General features: G+C 44.3%; 1 protein-coding gene and 1 long non-coding RNA gene across 27 annotated transcripts in view; one reads left to right on the forward strand and one right to left on the reverse strand.

Annotated features, from left to right (window-relative positions):
* The first annotated feature begins 107 nt into the window (after positions 1-107).
* The window catches only part of LOC129170530 (uncharacterized), a 65,598-nt gene continuing 42,854 nt past the window's right edge, over positions 108-22,851 (forward strand). For both annotated transcript variants that reach the window (XR_008566627.1, XR_008566626.1), the window contains exon 1: positions 108-597. This is a non-coding gene — a long non-coding RNA (uncharacterized LOC129170530). The remainder of the gene's footprint in view (positions 598-22,851) is intronic.
* ntng2b (netrin g2b) overlaps positions 2,554-22,851 on the reverse strand; it is a 75,580-nt gene continuing 55,282 nt past the window's right edge. For 3 of the 25 annotated variants that reach the window (XM_054758171.1, XM_054758183.1, XM_054758170.1), the window contains 32 exons: positions 22,188-22,271; positions 22,015-22,098; positions 21,152-21,250; positions 20,955-21,044; positions 19,863-19,946; positions 19,719-19,802; positions 19,517-19,627; positions 19,346-19,426; positions 19,154-19,258; positions 18,995-19,075; positions 18,799-18,906; positions 18,637-18,702; positions 18,467-18,550; positions 18,275-18,355; positions 17,918-18,178; positions 17,764-17,847; positions 17,560-17,646; positions 17,187-17,450; positions 17,005-17,088; positions 16,851-16,916; positions 16,677-16,760; positions 16,476-16,556; positions 16,299-16,379; positions 16,049-16,144; positions 15,863-15,967; positions 14,940-15,347; positions 14,660-14,761; positions 14,370-14,471; positions 13,123-13,197; positions 10,452-10,619; positions 8,325-8,459; positions 2,554-6,237 (listed from right to left, as the gene is read on the reverse strand). In XM_054758171.1, the coding sequence (XP_054614146.1) occupies positions 6,014-6,237; positions 8,325-8,459; positions 10,452-10,619; positions 13,123-13,197; positions 14,370-14,471; positions 14,660-14,761; positions 14,940-15,347; positions 15,863-15,967; positions 16,049-16,144; positions 16,299-16,379; positions 16,476-16,556; positions 16,677-16,760; positions 16,851-16,916; positions 17,005-17,088; positions 17,187-17,450; positions 17,560-17,646; positions 17,764-17,847; positions 17,918-18,178; positions 18,275-18,355; positions 18,467-18,550; positions 18,637-18,702; positions 18,799-18,906; positions 18,995-19,075; positions 19,154-19,258; positions 19,346-19,426; positions 19,517-19,627; positions 19,719-19,802; positions 19,863-19,946; positions 20,955-21,044; positions 21,152-21,250; positions 22,015-22,098; positions 22,188-22,271 (3,749 nt within the window). In that variant the 3' untranslated portion in view covers positions 2,554-6,013. Of the gene's footprint in view, positions 6,238-8,324; positions 8,460-10,451; positions 10,620-12,901; positions 13,198-14,369; positions 14,472-14,659; positions 14,762-14,939; positions 15,348-15,862; positions 15,968-16,048; positions 16,145-16,298; positions 16,380-16,475; positions 16,557-16,676; positions 16,761-16,850; positions 16,917-17,004; positions 17,089-17,186; positions 17,451-17,559; positions 17,647-17,763; positions 17,848-17,917; positions 18,179-18,274; positions 18,356-18,466; positions 18,551-18,636; positions 18,703-18,798; positions 18,907-18,994; positions 19,076-19,153; positions 19,259-19,345; positions 19,427-19,516; positions 19,628-19,718; positions 19,803-19,862; positions 19,947-20,954; positions 21,045-21,151; positions 21,251-22,014; positions 22,099-22,187; positions 22,272-22,851 lie in introns of those variants that run through there. The other 22 variants (XM_054758180.1, XM_054758178.1, XM_054758177.1 and 19 more) reach the window with 22 other exon arrangements.

The following is a 22,851-nucleotide window of genomic DNA, read 5'->3' on the forward strand; positions in this document are numbered from 1 at the left end:
GCCGAGGACGTCATCTGGCGACTTCTAGGACAGCCAATAGCTTACTAATGAGTCGCAACAGCAGTCAAAAAAGCCTTTGAATTGTAGGATTGTCTACTTAGGTTCTCATGAAGTGGTATTTCAGAAAGATACCAAGACGAATAAAAAAAATGTTAAACGTGCTTTTAGGGTGGGTGTGCAACCTACGAAAAGAGCCTACCGGTATCTTCCCACCTGACAGTCGGAGGCGTGGCCTGCGTCAAAATGAACAGTGTAAGTGAAAAGTGTACGTCCTCCGTGTCAGACAGATGAAAGTGTATGCGTGCACTTGTTTGTGGGTGTGAAACTCCCATCACCCGATGTTGGCCGCACTGCCGCCGGTCATCAAGCGAATTCCACAGTTAGCTCGCTAATTGCTAGCCTGCTGGCTAGCTAGCAGGCTAACTGCTAGCTAGTCCAAGTAGCTTCAGTTGGCCTTGATTTTGACAACGAAACAAGCACAGTCTGCTGCTGGAACTCTGCGCTCCCTCTGGATATGACGAAAGAGTTCCCGACTTGCACGCCGCACCTTCTTACCTTTTGAACGTTCCACTTTTTTCCTGGAGGGTGACGTCACAGGTACGTCATTTGCGTGCGTGCGTTGACTTGTAGCAGTCAAAGAGGCGTTTCGTAATGTATTCATTGATAATGTTGAATCTTTACTTTTGAATATGAGTATTCTGCTGTAAGGTTTCCTGGAGATGTATTGATGTGAAAACACTCACACATTGTTCAAATGTACCCTGAGACCAGGTCCGCATTGGAGACCAAGTTCCTCGTCCAGTCCTGGACGCTGGACACGGATCGAGTGTAATATCTATGAATAATATGCAACGGGACAAGAGAGAAAATGAAAATGACCCCACACTTTGGAGCAAGGTTCCACAGAACATCCAATTCCAATATAAAACACAACAAAACGTGTTAAAAAGTAAGTAAAAAGTAGTGTACAAAAGTGCACACGTTGAGATGACGTGTGCTTACAGTGACGTAACCGCGAGTCATTTGTGGACGAGGTGTCAAAAACAAAACAAAACAAAACAAAAAAATGCTTGAAAAACGTAATGTAAAAAACAGCCATTGAATGTGTTAAAGGTGCTCTATGGTGTAAGTTAAACACCACCACCGCTGAGCTCGCCAACAGCGGTTTAAGAGGGGGGGGTGTCCAAAGGGGCCAGCGGCACATTCAAAAACGATTTAACAAGTAAACTAGAAAAAAGCAACACAAATGGAAACATCAGCAGTAATCTTAACAGGAATAAAGTCTCAATATTAAAGAGAGAAAAGTTGAAATCTCACGAGAAAAAAGTGTCATTTTAGGAGCATGAAGTGGAAATATTAAAGATAAATGCTTTTTTTTAAAAGTCCTAATATTATGAGAAACACACAAACAATGAAGTTGTAATTTTTGGAAAATGAGGTTACATTACGGGAATAAATTCATAATATTACAGGAAAAAAGTAGAAATATTTGTAAAATTATGGAAAAAAACAACAGCAGAAATGGAAAAAACGTGAGAATATTGTAAAATCCCTTCTCTTTATTTCCATCATATTTTGATGCTATTCTCATAACAATTTTACAAAAATGGCGACTTTATGTTTCTCATATCACAACTTTATTCTTGTAAAATTGCTGTTGATGTTAAAATGTTGCTGTTGTTCATAGTTTGAAAGGATAAACAGTAATATAAGAAATTAAAATAACACTATTTCTCCCCATAATATGACAACTTTTTTCTCTGACTGTAAATTAGAGCTGTTTTTTCATCTCTGCTGTTTTTTTTACATTGTGAGGAACCGTGTCTGTTTACATTGTTTACATTGATTTTGACTTTATTCTTGCAAAAATTGCAATTTTTATTTGTTTCTCATATTCCTACTTAAAAAAAAAATGTCATTTTTTTTCTTTAATATTTCAACTTTATGCTCCTAAAACGACGGATGTTTTCTGTCATGATATTACGCCGTTATTCTAATCAAATTACTTCTTTTTCTCATTAGATTACAACTTTTTTCTCTTAATATTTTGACTTTATTCTTGTAAAATTACTGCAGATTTTTTTTTTTTTGCTGCGGGCTGCACTTTGGACACCCCTGTGGCCTGCCAATATTTCTTCGTTTCTATCGTAAATCGTTTCGACCCTTCACTGCCAATGATGATGAACAACTCAGCATCGGCTCTGAGGAAACTTAGCATAAAGCCTTGTGTTACCAACCCAAATCACGGATGGAATCATGCGTGAAAGGCGGCAGTAATCCATCCAACTTCCTGTATTTCTGCTGTTAAGACATTTTCAGATGTCTTTGTTCTTGTCTGTGTTGGCCGAAGTGAATTTGTCAACTTCCTCAACGAGTATTCTCTGTTTTCTCTCACGGCGCGGGACCGTTGGACACGTCCAGTTATTTCAGTTGCTGGCTGTCGTCCCCGTTAACGCCGTTTCTCACGGGAAATAGAATTTCCGTCCGGATTGGTGCCGTGAGAGACAATTAGCGAGACGGATGCAAAGGGACAAAAGACAAGCAAACAAGGAATCTTTGTCCTACACCTTTTATGACAACACAAACGGTTGAAATAAACGTCGCACATTGGTAACAGGCAAATTAGAGAGAGGCGGAACAGAAAGTATAGAAGTGCTGTGACAAAAGTAATGGTTAGCAAACACCCGCGAGCAGTGATGCTAGCCAAGCGTTGAGAATGTAAGGCATCTGCAGAAATAGCAACTTCAAACATGTGTAGGTGTTCCCTGTATTTATTAGCCTGTATATTTGCTTCCAAATTGAACAATATTCTTGTCTTTGTTTGCTTGCTTTTTATCTACATAGTGTGAATATGTAAGATATGCATCAAAGATGCTTTTCCAGGGAATAATAATCTGACTCGCACGCCACTGAAGGTCATAGGTCTGCGCTCTACTAAGTGCCGTGGTCGTGGAATTCTGTCAAGTTGTCACATGCATGGGCACAAGGGGGCGGTATTGCTGTTTTGGACCGTGTCGGACGGCAGTGCTAGCATCGGACATTGGTGTCAACCGTGATGCTAACCAATCTTGTGACTGATTTGGATGATTTTGAGAAGATAGTGGGCTATTTCGCACCCCTGAGCCGACACTGTCATAGGTTACTACAGTGGAACCTTGGTTAGGGTCATGACTTTGTTTCAGAAGGTCCAACTCTAACCAAAACGGACGCTAAGCAACTCAATTTTTCCATAGGAAATAACGTAAATCCAATTAATCTGCTCCAGAAAGCCAAAAATGTTCCCACAAAATACGTTTCTATAGTTAAAACATGCAGCAAACGACTGAACATACATAGAAATACTGTAGGTAGAAAGGATGAACGAAAGGGACACATTTAAGGTTACTTTTCACTTCACTGAAGACGGGATTCTTGACGGGACTGCAAACAGGAAGTGGTGGAGGTTGATCCCGCCGCCACATCGTGTCTTTGGGAACAGTCACGTCAGCGAGGGTAAAGATGACCTTAAGTGTTCATTTAGCCCTTTTAATCGTCATCTGTAGGCATCCACAACACTCGTTTTATGAACGCAAAACTATAAAAACATGTTTTGTGTGGACGTCGTAGACGGGTGATGTAACTTCCTTTTTTTAGCCAGCTAATAGGATGCTAACAAGGAAGGACATTTTGTGATAAAGAAAAATACACAAACTCATTCGATACCAAAAATGTATGTATACATTTTTTAAAAACCCGATCGCTCGCTCCCAAAGACGTACTTATACGTCTTTTAGCAGGAGGTAAAAAGAGGTGATGACGCAAGTGTGCAAATAAAAGAGGTGACTTTTCAAGCAGTTGTGAGCCATAAAAGTGCATTTGATAAGAGCTCAGCACGGCTCGTTTGCACGTATTAACACGCTCGACAGCAAGGAGGAAGTGTGAGAGCGTGGAAGAGTGTAGCGTGCAGAAGGTTCACGCATGCACACGCAGTTTAGTTCCAAATGTGGAAATAGTAAATAGCTCATGGTGTTATATTTGTAAATAAATCGTTCTCTTGAGTTGCTTATGTTGTGATATAGTTGAAAAGCAAAAAAATGCTGTTTTTCTTCCTAATTTAGTCGGGAACTGATATTTTCCTGAAACGTACCAACGTTCAACTGCTGATTACTGAAGAACAGAAAAAAGCAGAAACAAACCTTTTTTCTTGATGAAAGACAAGAGTCTAATGTTTGTTTTGGTAGCTTCCATGTTGATATAACCATGCAACACAATAATCTGTGTGCCTTGAAAGATCAGTCCGAATCGTCTACGATGGCCGCTACTGAAGGGGCCGGGATTGAATGAGTGAAGAACACAGTTCTTACACACGACCAGACGCTCACCGGAGAATGCGCGCAAACCGTAATTGGCGAAATGTTGACGCGCTAGTCGGGGGCGGATGCTAACCGAGGTTCCACTGTGCTAGCTTTAGAGTGGTGCTACATTCTGCTGCTACTCATTGGTCAATACACTGTATTGAGTGTGTGGTACATTCGTAAACGATTCCCACGTTATCCCGTCAGATATGCAGCGCCGCCAACATGTTGTCATAAGAGCCCAGGTTGTCCCTCCCAGACCCGTATTCCAATTTTTGCATTTCAGAGCAACACAGTTTTGATTGCTTTTCAGTTAAAACTCTTTTGGCGTCATCGGCCCCAGAGGTTGCACTTTGATCTTTGCCGTGTGTCCATTTCGGAGGTTAGCCTCTCCGTTGACGCCAACGGAGAGGCTGTAAGCCAGCGGAAGAGCGGGCATCCCACTTCCGGGACAGCCTTGGTACGAGTTCTGCTAGATATGCACGTATAAAATCTCTTTGCAGCTCGTTCAGGCGTGGTTACAAAATCAACCTGTCCTTTTGAAACAGGAGAGCAGTTATTTGTGATTGTCAGACGAGAAGGTGGAAATCCTCAAGCGTGCCCACGTGATGCTGGCATGACAGGAAAAGTAGCAGAAAGAAGGCAAATAACAGTCATGTTTACTGCAGAATTTACACCTGGTGGAAGAAAACGCTGCTTTGAATTGTTGGAGATGTCTTTTTTTTGGTTTTGGTTCCTCCATTTTATTGAAACCTTCAAACAAAAATAATTTCTACAAAAAATATTCAAATAATGCCATATATTGTCGATGCTCGCTGGGTATTTTCACGCTTTCGGCCTTCTACAGGTTTGGTAGAAGTCTGTTTGCTGTGTACATACTGTGTGAAGATCACTCGTTCCCATGGCAACCATGATAGCGACTACATCCGTCGTAACCCGTGGCTGTTCTAGAATACGTGGGATCTCAGCGACTGCAAGTGGGCACGGGAGATACATCGACTTAAGATATCGTTTCAACAAAAATATGCAGCAGACATCCAACAGATGTCAAACCAAGTCAGGAGAAGAAATGAAACCTGGTTATTATTATTATCATTATTATTATTATTATCATTATTATTTGTATTTTGATCATTATCATGTAGTGCGTAGGCCTCAGCAGCAGAATGTGTGGAGCCCCTCGCCTCCCCGGGGCTCGTCCTTTCACTGACGATGACCGCCGGCCGTCACGGAGAGTGCAAGAAAAGAAAACCCGTCCTTGTGTGTGCAGCCAGTGAACGAGTGGAGGTGTGTGTGTGTGTGTGTTTCTGCTTTTTGGTTTGATGCACGTTGCTCCGGCTCAGGATAAAGGGAACAGTGGTTGGTATGATTAGATATATATCTATATATTTATATATATTTATATTTGTAGCCAGCATCTCTCTTTTGCGTTATTTCTTTTCTCTGTTTGTCCATCTGGCACGCGGGCACACGCTGGCTCAGTCCTGTGAAGTGTGTGCGTGTGTGTGCGTGTGCGTGTGTGTGCTTGGTGTTTGTGAGTGCTAGTGAGCTTCAGTGAGTGCTGCTGTGCAAGGGCCTCAGGTCTGTCCATGACCGGGATGGGGCCCCCCCCGCTCCGGGTCACCCCAACACACACACACACACACACGTAAACACACTCCTCCCGGTGTCGTCGTGGCTCAGCGGGGTGTCAGCGTGGCCAGCAGGCGGGCGAACAGAGCGCAAAGCAGCAGAGCGACCGCCGAGGGGTGCGGAGCTGAGGCGGCATTGCAGTCCTTGCCCGCCTCGCAGCGCGACTGTTGGCACAGCACCCCCTTGAACTCGGGGGGACAGATGCACTTCTGGTTCTGGGAGCACGTCCCTCCGTTCTGGCACAGGAGCATCTCCTCATCACAGACGTTGGCTGAGGGAAGGATGGCAGGGAGGAAGCGAAGAGGGATTAGATGTTGATAGTGCGGCCACACGGACACGGGACACGGTGATGGGACAGATTGCAATATTGGGGGGCTGTGCCGGACAACTTTTATGAGCTCACGGTCACATCAGGCAGATACGGTACCTCACAAAAGCACACTTCTAGGCGTGCCTGGAGAGGTGATGTGATGCTGCCACGTGTGATCTGTTTGATCTGATCACTGATCTAGTTTGGTGGACACTAACTGATCTAGTTTGGTGGACACTAACTGATCTAGTTTGGTAGACACTAACTAATCTAGTTTGGTAGACACTAACTGATCTAGTTTGGTGGACACTAACTGATCTAGTTTGGTAGACACTAACTGATCTAGTTTGGTAGACACTAACTGATCTAGTTTGGTAGACACTAACTGATCTAGTTTGGTGGACACTAACTAATCTAGTTTGGTGGACACTAACTGATCTAGTTTGGTAGACACTAACTGATCTAGTTTGGTAGACACTAACTGATCTAGTTTGGTGGTCACTAACTGATCTAGTTTGGTAGACACTAACTGATCTAGTTTGGTAGACACTAACTGATCTAGTTTGGTGGACACTAACTAATCTAGTTTGGTAGACACTAACTAATCTAGTTTGGTAGACACTAACTGATCTAGTTTGGTAGACACTAACTGATCTAGTTTGGTGGACACTAACTGATCTAGTTTGGTAGACACTAACTAATCTAGTTTGGTAGACACTAACTGATCTAGTTTGGTGGACACTAACTGATCTAGTTTGGTAGACACTAACTGATCTAGTTTGGTAGACACTAACTGATCTAGTTTGGTAGACACTAACTGATCTAGTTTGGTGGTCACTAACTGATCTAGTTTGGTAGACACTAACTGATCTAGTTTGGTAGACACTAACTGATCTAGTTTGGTGGACACTAACTGATCTAGTTTGGTGGACACTAACTAATCTAGTTTGGTAGACACTAACTGATCTAGTTTGGTAGACACTAACTGATCTAGTTTGGTGGACACTAACTGATCTAGTTTGGTAGACACTAACTGATCTAGTTTGGTAGACACTAACTGATCTAGTTTGGTGGACACTAACTGATCTAGTTTGGTAGACACTAACTGATCTAGTTTGGTGGACACTAACTGATCTAGTTTGGTAGACACTAACTAATCTAGTTTGGTGGACACTAACTAATCTAGTTTGGTGGACACTAACTAATCTAGTTTGGTGGACACTAACTGATCTAGTTTGGTGGACACTAACTGATCTAGTTTGGTAGACACTAACTGATCTAGTTTGGTGGACACTAACTGATCTAGTTTGGTGGACACTAACTGATCTAGTTTGGTAGACACTAACTAATCTAGTTTGGTGGACACTAACTAATCTAGTTTGGTGGACACTAACTAATCTAGTTTGGTGGACACTAACTGATCTAGTTTGGTGGACACTAACTGATCTAGTTTGGTGGACACTAACTAATCTAGTTTGGTAGACACTAACTAATCTAGTTTGGTGGACACTAACTGCACTTGCTGTATTGCACACTTTCTTAGCAATAAATCAGTACATGTGCTTTACAACTGGTCTATTTCATGATATTGGTTAAGGTTTGTAGCTTTTTATACAAGACTCCGCTGAATTGAAAGATATCGTGATACGTGCTAAGGTCCATATCGCCCAACCTAATGTCGACCATTGCGGATGCCGAGTGGGTTACTTTCTAGTTAACGAGCTAACACTGTGACTAAAGATAACTGGCTAACCACACGGTCCGTGCTGGGCAGGTGCAGGTGGAGGTTTAATGAGTGTTTCGGAGGGTCTATTTGACTCCATGCAAGATGGCGGAGGAGAGTGATTCTCGGTAATGGGGTTAAGGTGTGACAGCGCCATCAATTTAAAGAGCAGCTGATGCCACTAATGAGCTACATGATCTATTCCCCCGGGGCTAAACAAACTGCACAAGCATTGTGGCACGTTCCTGCAGACCTTTGCACGGGCTAAAGGATGCGGCCTTTCCTCTCTGACATTTGGACACACACAACAGTCTGGGAGACTCACGGTAACAGCCTTGCTTCCAGTAGTACCCCGGCAGACAGTCGTCACACTTGGCCCCGGCGGCGCCGTCTTTGCACTGGCAGAAGCCCGTGCCGTTGCAACGGTCGTGGACGGAACCCATCTGGTTGCAGTTGCACTCTGATGGACGGCGAGAGGGAGAGAGGGGTAGAGAGAGAGGTGTTCACGTTTCGGGGATGCGAGATGGAGTATTTGTATTCTGAAGCCTGTGCCCTTTGCAAGGTCACGACAAGCAATGTAGCCATCGTGTCACTTCAAATACCGCAGTGTTTTCATTAAAAACCATCACGTTGTCACTTTTTGATGGGGGGGGGTACTGCAACACGCGTTACTTAAAAATAGTACAGTACCTTGCATGCTCCAATAGTATATTTCCTCAAGGAGTGTAGTTACTCTGCGGTGAGTATGGTCATATTTCATTCTATCTTTTAGAATCTCATCTTTCAAATGTGAAACACATCATAGGTTAAATACCACAGTGTGTTGCCCCCAAAAGTGTACTCCTTTCATTTCAATCAGGGGTGTCCAAAGTGCAGCTCAAGGCTTTTTTTTGTTTTTTTTTATTGACCTGCAGCACATTCTCAAAACATAATTTAACTCCAGCAAAAATGGAAAAATCTGCAGTAATTTTACAAGAAGTTACTTTGCGAGAAGGATGCTATTTTGGTAAAGATGTTTATTTTTTTTAAAGTCATGATATCATGACAAACAACCAAAACAACAAATAAAGTTGTCATTTTTTTAAATAAAAAAATAGCGGAAAAAGGTAGGTCCATAATAAAGAAAACTATTATGGAAATAAAGTCATAATACAAGAAGTCAGTTGAAATAGTTGGAACATGTAAAAACAAACAAACCCAAAAAGCCCCAGCAGAAATGGAAAAAATGGAATAAATTTGTGTTCTAATGAGGAAAAAAGTATCAATTTTACATATTATGAGGATATTATGAGGACAATATGTCGTTTAGCAGCATAGAGCTGATTCTACAGTATTCAAGTTGAAAGTAAATTCATGTTTCTTTTGAAGTCATAGCAGTATGAGAAACAAACAAGAAAATGTGCTTGGGTTATAATGGCGTCTATGATATACACAACTAGATATTATATTATATTAGCTGATACTAATAATATGCTTTTTCACCTGCTGCATATCACAAAGCTGAGATGCGTTTTTTTTCTTCAAATCTAAAACTTCTTAGCGTGTGTGTTGCTTTGCAGAAGTTGCATCCTTTCATTCTTCACTCTGTGGCCTCCCTGGGAAAAGTTTGGGCACCCCTGGTTTAAATTCACCTTTAATTTCGGGACATTTCCCTCGGTGATTCATGTCAAGCTGTCCTCATTAGTCAAAGCCGTCACTGTGAATGAATGCGATTACTTGAAATACTCCAGAAGACTTCATATTTAGTGTTTACTTCGGCTGGCAGACCACGAGGTTGCCCATCAGACGCCAAAGGAGTCATTTCTCATCATGGGTTTGGATGGGTTTCTTGATGTCAGCTGACAGCTACTTCTCTCCCGCTTACACGCAACATCAAATCAGATGAGTTAAGCTGTGAAACGCATGATAAAACATTTATAGAATGGGGGAAATAAAAGGCAAAAGAGGCCCAGATTACGCAACTGTAGCAGTGCGGCCGGTATGTGTGTTTGTGGGTCATGTGCATTAATATTGGGATTACAGTATTGCAGTACATGAGAACGTGCGGCATGGTCACACGTGTGCTGGGTTGGGCTCCGCAGAGGCGCTGACTGCTTTCTGTTGGCGTGCCGGCTGTACTGCCGCGCCGGCCCACCAGCTAATGGGGTCTTATTTGTGCTGACTCCAAGGCTTGGTCCTGTGTGTGTGCCTCAATGGGGGCAAGATCACCCCACCCCAACTCTCTGCAGGCCAATCATATCCCTCCAAATGAACAGTAAAAAAATGAATAGAATACATATAAAATGCTTTGATAATGGAGGAAAAAAGTGTGCCTGATATTGAAAGCTGCGGGCTACGTTATGCTGCTGTTGTACAACATTTGACTTGGGAAGTTTCATTGTACAAAGAAGTGAGATCGTGTCCCACGCACGCACACACATTCACACACTGCCTGTACCCCCTGCAGACCCACCGATGCAGACGCTCTCGTCGTCCAGCTCAGCAGAGGCGTTGCGGAAGTATCCCAGTCTGCAGTGTTGGCAGTTCTGGCCCCTGGTGTTGTGCTTGCAGCTGACGCATGTGACAATGTTCAGGTAGTCGATGTAGCTGCAGCGGTTGGAGTGTCCGTAGCATTCACAGTCTAGGAGACAGGAAGACACGTTGAAGTGTGACAATTACTTACTTCTTTTTCTCAACTTTTAAGTGTGGGGGGGTGGAATTGAAACAGGCCATGGAGCCGTTAACACTCTCATAAGATTCCTTGAGAGCAGGAAGTGATGAATGTCCAAAAGTTCCCATGTCAGCGAGCAAAGGAATGGCCCTCAGTGCGCTTTATGAGCCTATATTGGTTCAATAAAGATGGACCACTCCCTCTCCATTACTGCACTCACTGCCGCCGCACCGCTTCCTGAAGGGAGCGCCGCCGCCTGCTGACGCTTGTTTGCATACATGTGCAGGCGTGTCTGAGGGGCTGTCCGCACGGAAACGTTTCCATGTCAAAATGGCAAAGTCATTTATCGTTTCAGCCTCTCATCCCCATGGGAATGGCGTTCTGGGTGATCTGAAACAGTATTTTTTGAAAATGGCTTCCAAAATCTGAAAACGCCTGCTTGTCATTGCCTTGTGGACAAGCGATACAAGAACGATGACGTCACCGGCCGTCTTGTGACCAGAAGTGGGCTGTGACAATAAGCCAACATAATATCTGAATATGTCGACGGACGTGAATCACCTAAGTCGACATTGTCCTCATATTTTGTCGTCATGTACTCCATGATGACTCACAGAAGTCATTCCACTTCTCGTAAGTCAAAAAGAGCCTTGAAAAGCGGAAGACTACGGACTTATGTCTTTCTTCTTCTATGGTTTGGCGTGTAATGCAGTTCTGCCTGTGTGTTTGTTGACAACGCCACACCTAGGTGTGCCATGTTGCCAACGTTTTCACTCGATGATTCGTTCCCGTCTGGATGCAACTATTTACAAATCCGGCACACTTTTTTTCAACCTGCCAAGAAAACAAAATCTCAGGAACGTTCCTGTGTGGACATGACGTGTCTGGGAACGTCGTCTAGGGGTGTCACCAAATGCACTGTCAGACAGGCAGGAAGAGTTCACTCTGAGCATTGGCAAGTTTGTTCCATAGCTTTTGTCACACAGTCTCTTTGCCTCGGTGGGTGGAGGCGGGGCTGCTAGCATACACACAGAGTGCAGAAGAATGTAACGTAGTGAAAATTAAATCAGAAGATTGCAATATACTGTATTGTCGGATACTTTTTCATTGTACTTTTCTTAAAGGTAATGTTCAAATCTCGTCTCGTCTCGTGAACTGAATGTCTTGTGACACCCCCACTATGTACACAAAAAATGTCTGCCGGCAAGAGAGCTGAACATAACATCATGACACATCCAGAGGGCGAAAAACCAGGCCTCTGTCGGCCATGATGTGCGTCTTCACGCCAGTTGGCAGCAGTGTTGACTTTACCCTCCCCCGTCTTGCTTGTAATGTTTTGACTGACAAGCTTGTTATGTTAAATTGCATGTTTACGTCTGCTTTCAAAGTGGGTGTCTTTCCCTTCCTCCTGCACCAAAAACACGTACAAACGAGTGTGACAACAAAAAAACATAGAAATTCACGGCGAATGTTTGTTGATCTTAAGACGTTTGAAACGGAGCGTAGATTGTGTCGACTCCTGAGAGTTAACCTAAAAGAAAACCTCCCGATTACTCATTGCTTGCTTCTTTACATCCTCTCGAGCGTAAGGTGAGCTCCTTTTTTACCCGGCGTGGTTTATAGGAACGCTGAAGCAAGCCTTTCCCATCCCGAGCAGGGCAGATGAGTGTCGGAGGGTTCCCCACACAGGAAAAAAAAGAAAAGCTTGCGATCATTTAAAGCGAGAGCCGCTCCACATCCTGGCTGTGATTACCCTCACTGAGCGCTGCCACCTAATTAAGCTTTTATTAAGCTTCAGAAGTTGGCTGCAATGGCGCGCTGCAAGGCATCGCTCTCCTTCTTAAGGAGCCGTTTACCAGGCGTGTTGATGCAGATACGCATTTAAATGCGCATTAAGAGGCCGTAGTTTAGCTGTTCAATCAGCCGTCACATTATTATTTTATTGTTGTTTGGTTGGGGATGGCGGCTGAATTATGAATGAGCAGGTTTAAAGGAAGTCAGCAAGCGCGGCGCCATAAAGTGCCTCTCTCAGCACTGAGGGAACCGAGCGAGGGAAGAAGCGCCTGATTAAATATAAATGGCCAATTACTCCACAGACTTGAGAGGCAACGGGACACCCTTCGCCAAATTAACACCACCAGTCAAGACGTTGCTTTATTGCTATTTATCAATTGTGAGTCAGTATTTTTTGCTAATGAGCATCTGGGTGAAGTGGGCAATAGCGGGTGTGCGTGCAACGTGTCCACACTTACCTTGATCATGCACGGAAAGCAAACGCACGACTCTCAGATGCATGGAGTGGATAGGAGCAAAGATGAAAAAAAACATGAAACATGCAATGAAAGGAATTTTTCCACAGGTTTTTTTTTCTTGAACTTGAATTATTGCAAGCTCACTTAGATGTGATGAAAGGCTACCAAAATCCCAGCTAGCACATAAGTATTTCCACCGTGCAGCAGATTGACCCTCTTACCTTTGAAATCATCATATATGATTCCAAACAAATGTCTGGCCCCGGGCTGTCCTGACATCAAGAGTTTCAGGAGCCCTTGAGGAACGAAGGAATATGCTTAAGATCTGCTTTTCCACATCATTCCAGCTGTGCTGTACAAGTCCTAATTAGTTCTACTAGAAGACAGCAGAGATTAGTCCTACACGAGTCAACACTAAAGAAGACAACTACCACATCATTCTTCCAAACAACTTCTCAATCGGTTGGGAACAAACGGATGTAGATCAGGGGTGTCAGATCAAGCGGACGCTTTGGTAGCTCTTCCTGCATCCAGCACTCGCTTCCTTCCTACTTCACGTACTTTTCCAGGGTGTTAAGGACAACAAACTTTAGGTTCCTCTAAATGATAAATGAGCATTCACTTGTACAAGTTGTCCTCGACTTACGGTGTTCCGACTTTTGATGTTCCGTGGTTACGTGCGCGCCCCCATACGTTAATACAAACTTAATTTTGGTCCGTAAACACAAGACCTGCCAGAACTAGTTCCAGTTTCCATGCACTTAATTAGTCAGATTACTGAAATACCCTCATTTGTGGTGTATGAGCCACTACGCGTTGAACCCTGCAGCTTATGTCTTTTATGGCTTAAAGAACTACAGTTCCCATGATGCATACAGGCCAGCTTCAGGAACTAGTATCACGTTCTGTGTGCTGTGTGAGTGATGTACTGTCGGTATAATGTAAGCATAAGACGCCACTTACACCAAAATTGGACTTACATCACAGTGTAGGAACGCGACGCGTACGTAACCCGAGCGGCAAGCGTTTTCAAAGCGCTTAGACGCCGTAACCTGATGACGCAGCATCAGGACCGGCTGGGGGTTCAGTGTCTTATCCAAGGATACTTCGACATGGTCATGGGGGGGTGGATTGAGGATCGAACGGCGACCATTCTCCCACCACCCCTGAAAGAATGTAAGGAGTATTAATAGCATGTTTTTTCCCCATAAGACACATTTCATTGTTCTTAAAGCCCCATTTAAGACTCACCTAATTGCTGCTCAAAGGGGGAATAAAAGAAACATACTGCTGACAGAATGGAGCCTCAAATAATCTCAATCATCACGATTGAGGAAACAAGCCAGGAGAACATATTAGTTATCAGAATAAGACCCCCCCCCGTAACCCCGTAACCTTTTAACCTCATCATGATGATTCGAAACCCTGGTTAGAAGTCGGTCTAATCTGCCTCCTGTTTCAATGCTACCTTTCTTTTTTTGCTCTCTCCTCTCCTCCTCTCTGTCTTCATCCTCGCTCCCGAAGGACTCGGCCGTTTCATGAGCGCCTCCTTCCCTCTCGGTTTGGTGCTCTACAAAGGAGCAACAGCTCACAAATCAATTTGTATTGATGTGGAACAGATGAGCTCAGGCTGTTTTACTAGAATGGATGGAGCAACACCAGCGTCTAATGATTTATGACAAGCCAGTCCTGCTCCCACTATATGTCAATTGCACCAAATCATGCAGATATCTGATGCTTGCCATCTAGGGTAGGTACCTTTCCTCTGGGGTTTCCTCTGTTGATGCAGCTCCTGCTCAGAGGAGGTTGTTGATTTGTGACTATGCCTCTCCTGGGGGTGTTCCTCAAAATCTTGGAAGACTGAAATGGCACCATTGTCATTGAGGCAACAAAGTACAAAAGTGTGCCGTAAATCCCGAACAATACCCCAGAAGTATGCACTACCCCCACCGCGTTTCAAAGCCAAAGCTTTCAGAGCAGATTTCCTCCCTTTGCGGCTGCGAGTCTCATGCTCATGTCCCGTAGACAAGATTTATACCTGTGCTTTTCTTATGTCCTCTTTCTCTGTGCTCCCCGTGCTCGGATGAGGTTGCCGTTCTATGGCCATGATCGTCCGGTACCTGGTCCTCAGATTTGTGATGGACTGAGGCAACAACCACAGCAGTCAAATCAAGAACATATTTGGAATCCTTGACGGGACTCCTTTTACAAAAGGAAAGGATACCTTTGCCGTGGTTTGCCGCCTCCTCGTGCTCGTTTGCGTAGCTCTTGCGGGTTTCATGCATGTGCTTGTGAGAAACTGAGACACCGCCACCACCATTAAACGTAAGGACATTGCAACTCTTTGCTTTTATGCAGGTGTAATACGTTCTATCACCTGGTCTTTCATTGCCGTGTTCTGGGGAGATTGTTCTGTGGCCGTGACCTGCATGGTCCTCAGACTGGACTGTCACACAACAATCAAAGTGTTTCTGTCAGGAATGTACTCAATGAAAGCTTATTAGTTGATTCTCAGTCAGGAAAAGACAAATGGGAGTCTTGGTAGTTTTCAGGTAGCGTCTCTCCGAATGTAATTGTCACGCCTGCCAGAGATTTTAATTTGTGGCCAAAAGGTTACAACCAGAAATACCTTTTATGATGAAAAGTTGACCAGCTTAGGCCATCTGCCTTTGTGAATGACCATAACCTGGATGAGTGACAATCATGTCCATCCTGTCTTCTCTTGGCCTTTGGGTTCATTCTTTGCGTGGGCTATAAATGATGCTACTCTTTTGTGCCAACAAAATGTGATAAAGGTCGATAGCTTTAGCAGACAGGCTGCAAGCAAAATGTTGTTCTGTGTTTCCAAGAGCCCTTTTCACGATGGAAGCCATGGCAAACTTATCTAGCGCCTAATTACTGTCAGAAGTCGACAACAGAGGCCAGAACATCATTATCACCTCACACAAAACCGACTCGTACCTCTCTGTGTGGCTTTCAGCATGTTCCCTGCATTCTCCCTCTCCACCTTGTGCACAGATGAGGTTTTGTGGCCATGACCTACATGCTCCTCAGCCTTTTGGGAGACTGTGAAACCACAACAGCCATTGAAATGACTCCGAAAATACACTCAATACGCAAAGCGCGGTGCATACACTATGTTAATACCTTTCTTCTCAGCTTCTCCTTCCTCCTCCCCATGCCCAGGTGAGGTTGCTTTCTGGCCATGAAGGCTATGACCATTTTCCTTGTGCATGCGGGTGTCTGACATTACAATTGACACGTCATGAGGACAATGTTCTCATCAGCCTCAACAACAGCAATGAGTCTCATGCACGTGTAGTAGTGTGCCACTGCATAGTCACTACTACTGCTAACTTGAAAAAGATATTTCTTGTTTCGCAGTCTTCTTCCTCACCTATGTTGCCACTGTCATGCCCAGATGAGAAAGAATTGTGGCCATGAGTCTCATGTGCATGTCTCTCAGACTTGTGGGAAGCTACATCATGGAAAAACAAAACAAGAACGTAGGTTTCCATCTCTAAAGATTACAGCCACTAATCCTTCATTGGACTTTGGTCATCTTCTTCCTCACCTTCTCTCTCATCCTCATGCCCATATGAGAAAGTACTGTGGCCAGGAGTCTCGTGCGCATGTCCCTCAGACTTGTGGGAAGCTACGTCACGGAATAGCAAAACAAAAGTAAAACTGTCCACCTTGAACGATCGCAGCTCACTACAGTCATGACCACCAGACTTTAAAATGATACCTCTCATTTGACTTTAATAACCCTCACCTTCTCTCTCATTCTCATACTCCAATGAGAAAGTACCTCTGTAGCCATGAGTCTCATGCACGTATCCCTCAGACTTGCGCAAAACTATTTCACAAAAACAAGAGTGCAGGTTTCCATATCTCGATATTACAGTACACTATTCCTTCATGAGACGTGGGTGCTCTTCTTCCTCACCTTCTCTGTCATTCTCACGCTCAGATGAGAAAGAATTGTGGCCGTGAGTCTCATGCTTGTGGGAAGCTATGTCGTGAGAAAGCAAAAGAAGAATGTGTCTCTAAAGATGACAGTCACTGCTCCTTCAGTAGACTTTGGTGGTCTTCTTCCTCACCTTCTTTGTTGCCCTCATGTCCAGATGAGAAAGTACTTTTGTGGCCTTGAGTCTCGTGCACATGTACCTCAGAGTTGTGGGAAACTGTCATCGAAAATCAAAACAGTAGTTCATATTTCCATCTTTAAAGGTGACAGCCACTAAAGGTTAAAAAGATAACTCGTTTGTGACCTTCCACCTACCTTCTCTGTTATTCTCATACCCAGATGAGAGGGTACCTTTTTGGCCTTGTGTTTCATGCGCATGTCCTTCAGATTTGTGTGACGCTACCTCATGGAAAAGCAAAATAGGACTAAGCTTCCATCTCTTAAGGCCACAGTTACAACTCCTGGGCTTCATTACACTTTGGAGGGCTTCTTCCTCACCTTCTCTGCCATCCTCATGCTCAAATGAGAAAGTAGTGTGGCCAAAAGTCCCATACACATGTCGCTCAGACTTGTGGGAAGCTACGTCACGGAGAAGCAAAACAGGAGTACAAGAGTTTTTCTTTGCAGATTGCAGCTCTCTATGGTCCACTACTGGAATTCATTTGACGTTGGTGGTTTTCTTTCTCACCGTCTCTGTCATCCTCATGCTCCGATGAGAAACTACTATCTGTGTGGCCATGACTCTCATGCAAGTGTCCCTCGGACTGGTGGGAAACTGTCGTTATAGAGCATAACAAGCGTGTATGTTTCCATCTTTTAAAGATGGCAACTCACTACAGTCACGACTAGCAGACTTTAAAATGATAACTCCCACTTGACTACCTCCCCCTACCTTCTCTTTCCTTCTCATGCTCAGATGAGAAAGTACCTTTTTGGCCATGAGCCACATGCGCATGTAGCTCAGATTTGTGGGACGCTACGTCAAGATAAAGCAAAAGAAGACTTTCAGTGTTCATCTCTGAAGATAAGTCACGTCTCTTCCTCACCTTCTCTGTCATCCTCATGCTCGAATGAGACAGTACTGTGGCCATGCACTTGTCCCTCATACTTGTGGGAAGCTACATCATGGAAAAGCAAAACAGGAGTGTTTTTCTTCAAAGATTGAAGCTCACCACGGTCACTACTCCTGAAATAGATTTGACTTTGGCGGTTTTCTTCCTTACCTTCTCTGCCATTCTCATGTTCAGATAAGAAAGTACCTTTGTGGCCATGATTCCCACGCTCATGTCCCTCAGGTTTGTGGGAAGCTACGTCATGAAAAGGCAAAACAAGAGTGCAAGTTTCCATCTCTAAAAATGACAGCCACTACTACTTCATTAGACTTTGGTGGTCTTCTTCCTCACCCCCTCTGTTGCCCTCATGCCCTGATGAGAACGTACTGTGGCCATGAGTCTCATGTGCATGTCCCTTGGACCCGTCAGAAGCTACACCATGGAAAAGCAAATCAAAAGTAAAACTTTCCATCTTTAAAGACGGCAGCTCACTACAGTCAGACTGTAAAAAGATACCTCTCGTTTGACTTCAAGAACTCTCACCTTCTCTGTCATTCTCAGGCTCAGATGAGAAAGTACCTTTGTGGCCACGATTCTCATCCGCACGTCCTTCAGACTTGTGTGAAACTATGTAGTGAAAAAGCAAAGTGCAGATTTCCATCTCCACATACTGCAGCATATTTTTATTGGACTTTGGTGACCTTCGTCCTCACCTTCTCTGTCATTCTCATATGCAGATGAGACAGAATGGAGTCCGTGAGTCTCATGCTTGTGGGAAGCTACAGTATATCATGGAAAAGCAAAACAAGAATCCGAGTTCCCATCTTTTGAGGACAACAGCCTACCACAATCACTACTACCGAACTAAAGTGTACCTCTCATTTGGCTGTCGTCGTCATCTTTTCTGTCATTCTCATGCTCAGATGAGAAAGCACCCTTGTGGCCATGAGTCTCACGCGCATGTCCCTCAGATTTGTGGGATGCTGCGTCACGGAAAAGCAAAAAAAGAGTGCAGGTTTCCATGTCTAAAAAGCCACTAATTCATAAGACTTTTGTGGTCTTCTTCCTCACCTTCCCTGTCGTCCTCATGCCCAGATGAGAAGGTACTGTGGCCATGAGTCTCATGTGCATGCCTCTCAAATTTGTCGGAAGCTACATCATGGAAAAGCAAAATTTTAAAGATGGCAACTCACTCAGTCCAGTCACTGGTACCAGACTATAAAAAGGTACTTCTCATCCGGCTGTCTTCCTCGTGTTCTCCATCATCCTCAAGCTTGGATGAGAAAGTAATGCTGTTGCCGTGAGTCTCATGGGCATGTTTAGACTTGTGGGGAACTATGTAGAAGCAAAATAAGCCTTCAAGTCTCCACCTTCAACGACTACTCCTAGACTTTATTCAGCGTTGGAGTTCATCTTCTTCACCTTCTCTATCATTTTCATACGTGGGTGAGAAAATGCTGTGGCCGTGAGTCTCATGCATGTTTCCATCAGACTTGTAGGGATCTACAGTATGTCATGCAAGAGCAAAACAAGTTTCCCTCTTAAAGAATGCCAACTCACGACAGTCACTATGGCAGGACTTTGAAAAGATACCTCTAGTTTGATTGGATTCCTCCTCACCTTCTCTGTCATTATCATTTTCAGACGGGGTCGCACCTTTTTGGCCATGAGTCTCATGCTCGTGTCCCTCAGGCTTGTGGGAAACTGTCATGATGTAGCAAAACAAGAGTGCATGTTTCTATTTTTAAAGATGACAACTCAACGCAGTAACTACTGCTAGACTGGAAAAAGATACCTCTTGCTTCCCCCTCATGCTCAGATGAGAATGTACGTTTTTGCCCATGAGTCTCATGCATGTGTCCTTCAGCAGGGTAGGAGACTATGTCACGGTAAAGCAAATCTTATAATGTTCATGTATGGACACCTGTCATTTTCTCACCTTCTCGGTCATCCTCATGCTCAGATGTGAAGGTGCCTCTGTGGCCATGAGTCTCCTCTTGCATGCGGGATACCAAAGCTCTGTCTTTGACGAGCAAAAGCAGTGCACATCTGAATATATTGCGCACCCATTTGTTGCTAGCAGGTTACTAGTTACTGGTGCTACTGCACTATTAGTGCTACTACTTCCATGTGAGCTATTTCAGCTTCTCCTCTCGTCTCTTTCTCGCCCTCCCTGTGTTTCTCATGCTCACATGAGAAAGTGCTTCTGTGTTCGTGAGTCTCATGGACACAGAAGCGAGACCAGTTCTAGACTAGAGACTAGTGAGACTTGTGCGGGACTAGTTGCAAAGTTTCTAGAGCTCCTACAGCACCATTCAACTACAGTACACTAACTCTACAAGTACAGTCGTCCCTCGCTATATCGCGGCTCGAATATCGCTCCCTCACTGTATCGTGGGTTTTCAAAAAATATTGAATGAATGAATGATCACTGTTTCGTGGTTGACTATGTATATGTTTTTGACTACTATTTTAGTCAAAAATATTGAAATAGAAATGATATATAGTCACTATGTTATGAGACGTGACGCTAGATGAATTTCACACTGCATGGAGACGGGCTACCGAGCCGACATGTCATGGCTGAGAGTGAATGAAAAAAAGATTCTTCTCTCATTCCGTGTCGAAGCGTAAGTTTTTGGCTTCTTTGTCCTTCTTTCCCACTCAGTTTGAAACACTTTCTTAAGTTTAGAATAAGTAAATTGTAGAGGCTAACTCTGCTCAGTAGCGTGCTATGCTAGCGTCTGTTATGTCCCTGCAGTGATCCCGTAGCTGTGCAACGGGATGTACACAAAGAATAATAGGCGTGTAAAAGTCACTATTGGGATGTTACTTCTTGTCTGCAGGGCTCTAATGATGTTACAACCCATATTTAGAAAGTCATAAATAGGCTTTCTATGCTCTAACTACCGAAATATTCTGTTTATTAATATTGAATCCTACTTTGAGAAATTCACTTACCGCGGTCGGGTCTGGAACCAATTAGCCGCGATAAACGAGGGATTACTGTATCTATGACAGCTAGAAATACCTTCAGCTTCTCTTTCATTCTCCTCTTCATGCTCGTGTGAGTTTGTCATGGTGTTGCCATGAGTTTCATGTTCCTCGGACTTGTGGGGAACTGACATCAAAAGCCTTAGTTAACATGAATATCAGCGGCCTTATGATTCCTTCCTCTTAATCACCTATTTGATCAACTACTAATCTAAAGTCAGCGCTCTTACATACCTCTTCTTTCACTTTGTGTTCTTTTGCGCTCCTCCCATTCACCTGTGTGCTCAAATGAGGTTTTATGTCCATGACTCTCATGTTCCTCCTCTTGGGACACTGTTGCACCAAAAACCAAAGCAAGTCGATGTCAAGTCCATGCTGGACAAGACAGTTATCAGTAGAACATCCTGCAGCCCCAACAATGACAGCCCCTGGATGATTAGTGGAATTTAGAATGAGGCTGGGTTTCTCATTCCCTCCCTGTCAGACAGACGTGTCAGGGGCCTTTGCCCTCAGGTCGATGGAACGCGATGAGGGTCCGCGGAGGCATGAGACCCTCCTTCACCAGAAATGACGAGCCCTTTCTTTTTATCTGAATGTCATCCCGTAAAGCTCTCTGCTGCTTGTTCTAACCCCCGGATCTTTGTTCTCCCTGTTAATAAAGGAAGGGGGAAGTCTTTAAAAAGAACAAAAAGTTATCCTGTAACATGTCCTCAGTGGTGTACTTCTTTATGTTGGGATTTTCGGATGCCGTGCTCACAGACAAACACTCTTGAATCAATATGCTGGAACTTCTAAAGACGAGTGAGGACAAATATGCTGCTTCTGCATTTTTAATTGCCTCAACTTTTGCCCTTCCTTTCCTCCTTTTTTTTTCCTCTCTGTGTTTCCATGTTCCACTTTCCCGCAGGGCTTTACACCGTTCCCGGAATCCTTTCCGGGAACGGCATCAATTTCTCTGCACTAATGTTATTGCGTAAATAGAGAAAAGTAGTTGAGGTTGCTGCTGGAGCTTTTTCTTGCAGTTTGCAGCCAAGAAATACCACAATGGACCTTGTTAATGATGCACAACGCGGGAGCATGGTGGTGGTCTTCCTCACCTTCTTTTCTCACGCTATCATGCTCAGATGGGAAAATGCTGTGGCCGTGAACCTCACGCACGTGTCCATCAGACTTGTGGGAAACTGTCGTGACAGAGCAAAACAAGTGCATGGTTCTATTTTTCAAGTTGACAACTCACTGCAGTGGCTACTTCTAGACTTGAAAGAGATACCTCTCCTTTCCCCCTCATGCTCAGATGAAAATGTACGTTTGTGGCCATGAGTCTCGTGCTCGTGTCCCTCGGACTTGTGGGAAACTGTTGTGACAGAGCAAAACAAGTGCATGGTTCTATTTTTCAAGTTGCCAGGTCACTGCAGTCGCTACTTCAGGACGCTAAAGGCAAGGCACCGGCGTTATGATCTGGTTATGACCGGCGTTTGGTCTGTCAGAATATAGTGATGGCGGTGAAAGGGTGGAGATAACCGTTGTTTGTGGTGTGTTTTTGTCAGCTCCTTATGTACAGTATGGAAGTCTGCAAGCAGTCACGGAGTGGCCAATGATTAGCAGCCCACTCGAGACCCCCAGTGCTGCATGCTTCCATCTGTGTTCCCCCTTGGGGTGTTTTTACACGGGCCGTGCACGTCTCCAGCGGCTCCTCTTCAGAGCGGACCATCCTATAAGCATCCTATGCCCCGGCGGAGCACCCCCCTTCCGGCGATTTCCCGCCCACTCTCTCCCATGCATCCACCCCTCCTCCTCCCCGGGGCTCCGGTGAGACGCGGCGCCAACAGCTGTTCTCACAGCGACCCGCATCATCATCTCGCACAACTGGCATGATGCCATCGCTGCATCTCATCGAAGCCAGCCCTGTCCACCTTTCTCATGCTCGCACACAC

This window comes from Dunckerocampus dactyliophorus, chromosome 17, assembly GCF_027744805.1.
Source record: "Dunckerocampus dactyliophorus isolate RoL2022-P2 chromosome 17, RoL_Ddac_1.1, whole genome shotgun sequence".
NCBI lineage: Eukaryota > Metazoa > Chordata > Actinopteri > Syngnathiformes > Syngnathidae > Dunckerocampus > Dunckerocampus dactyliophorus.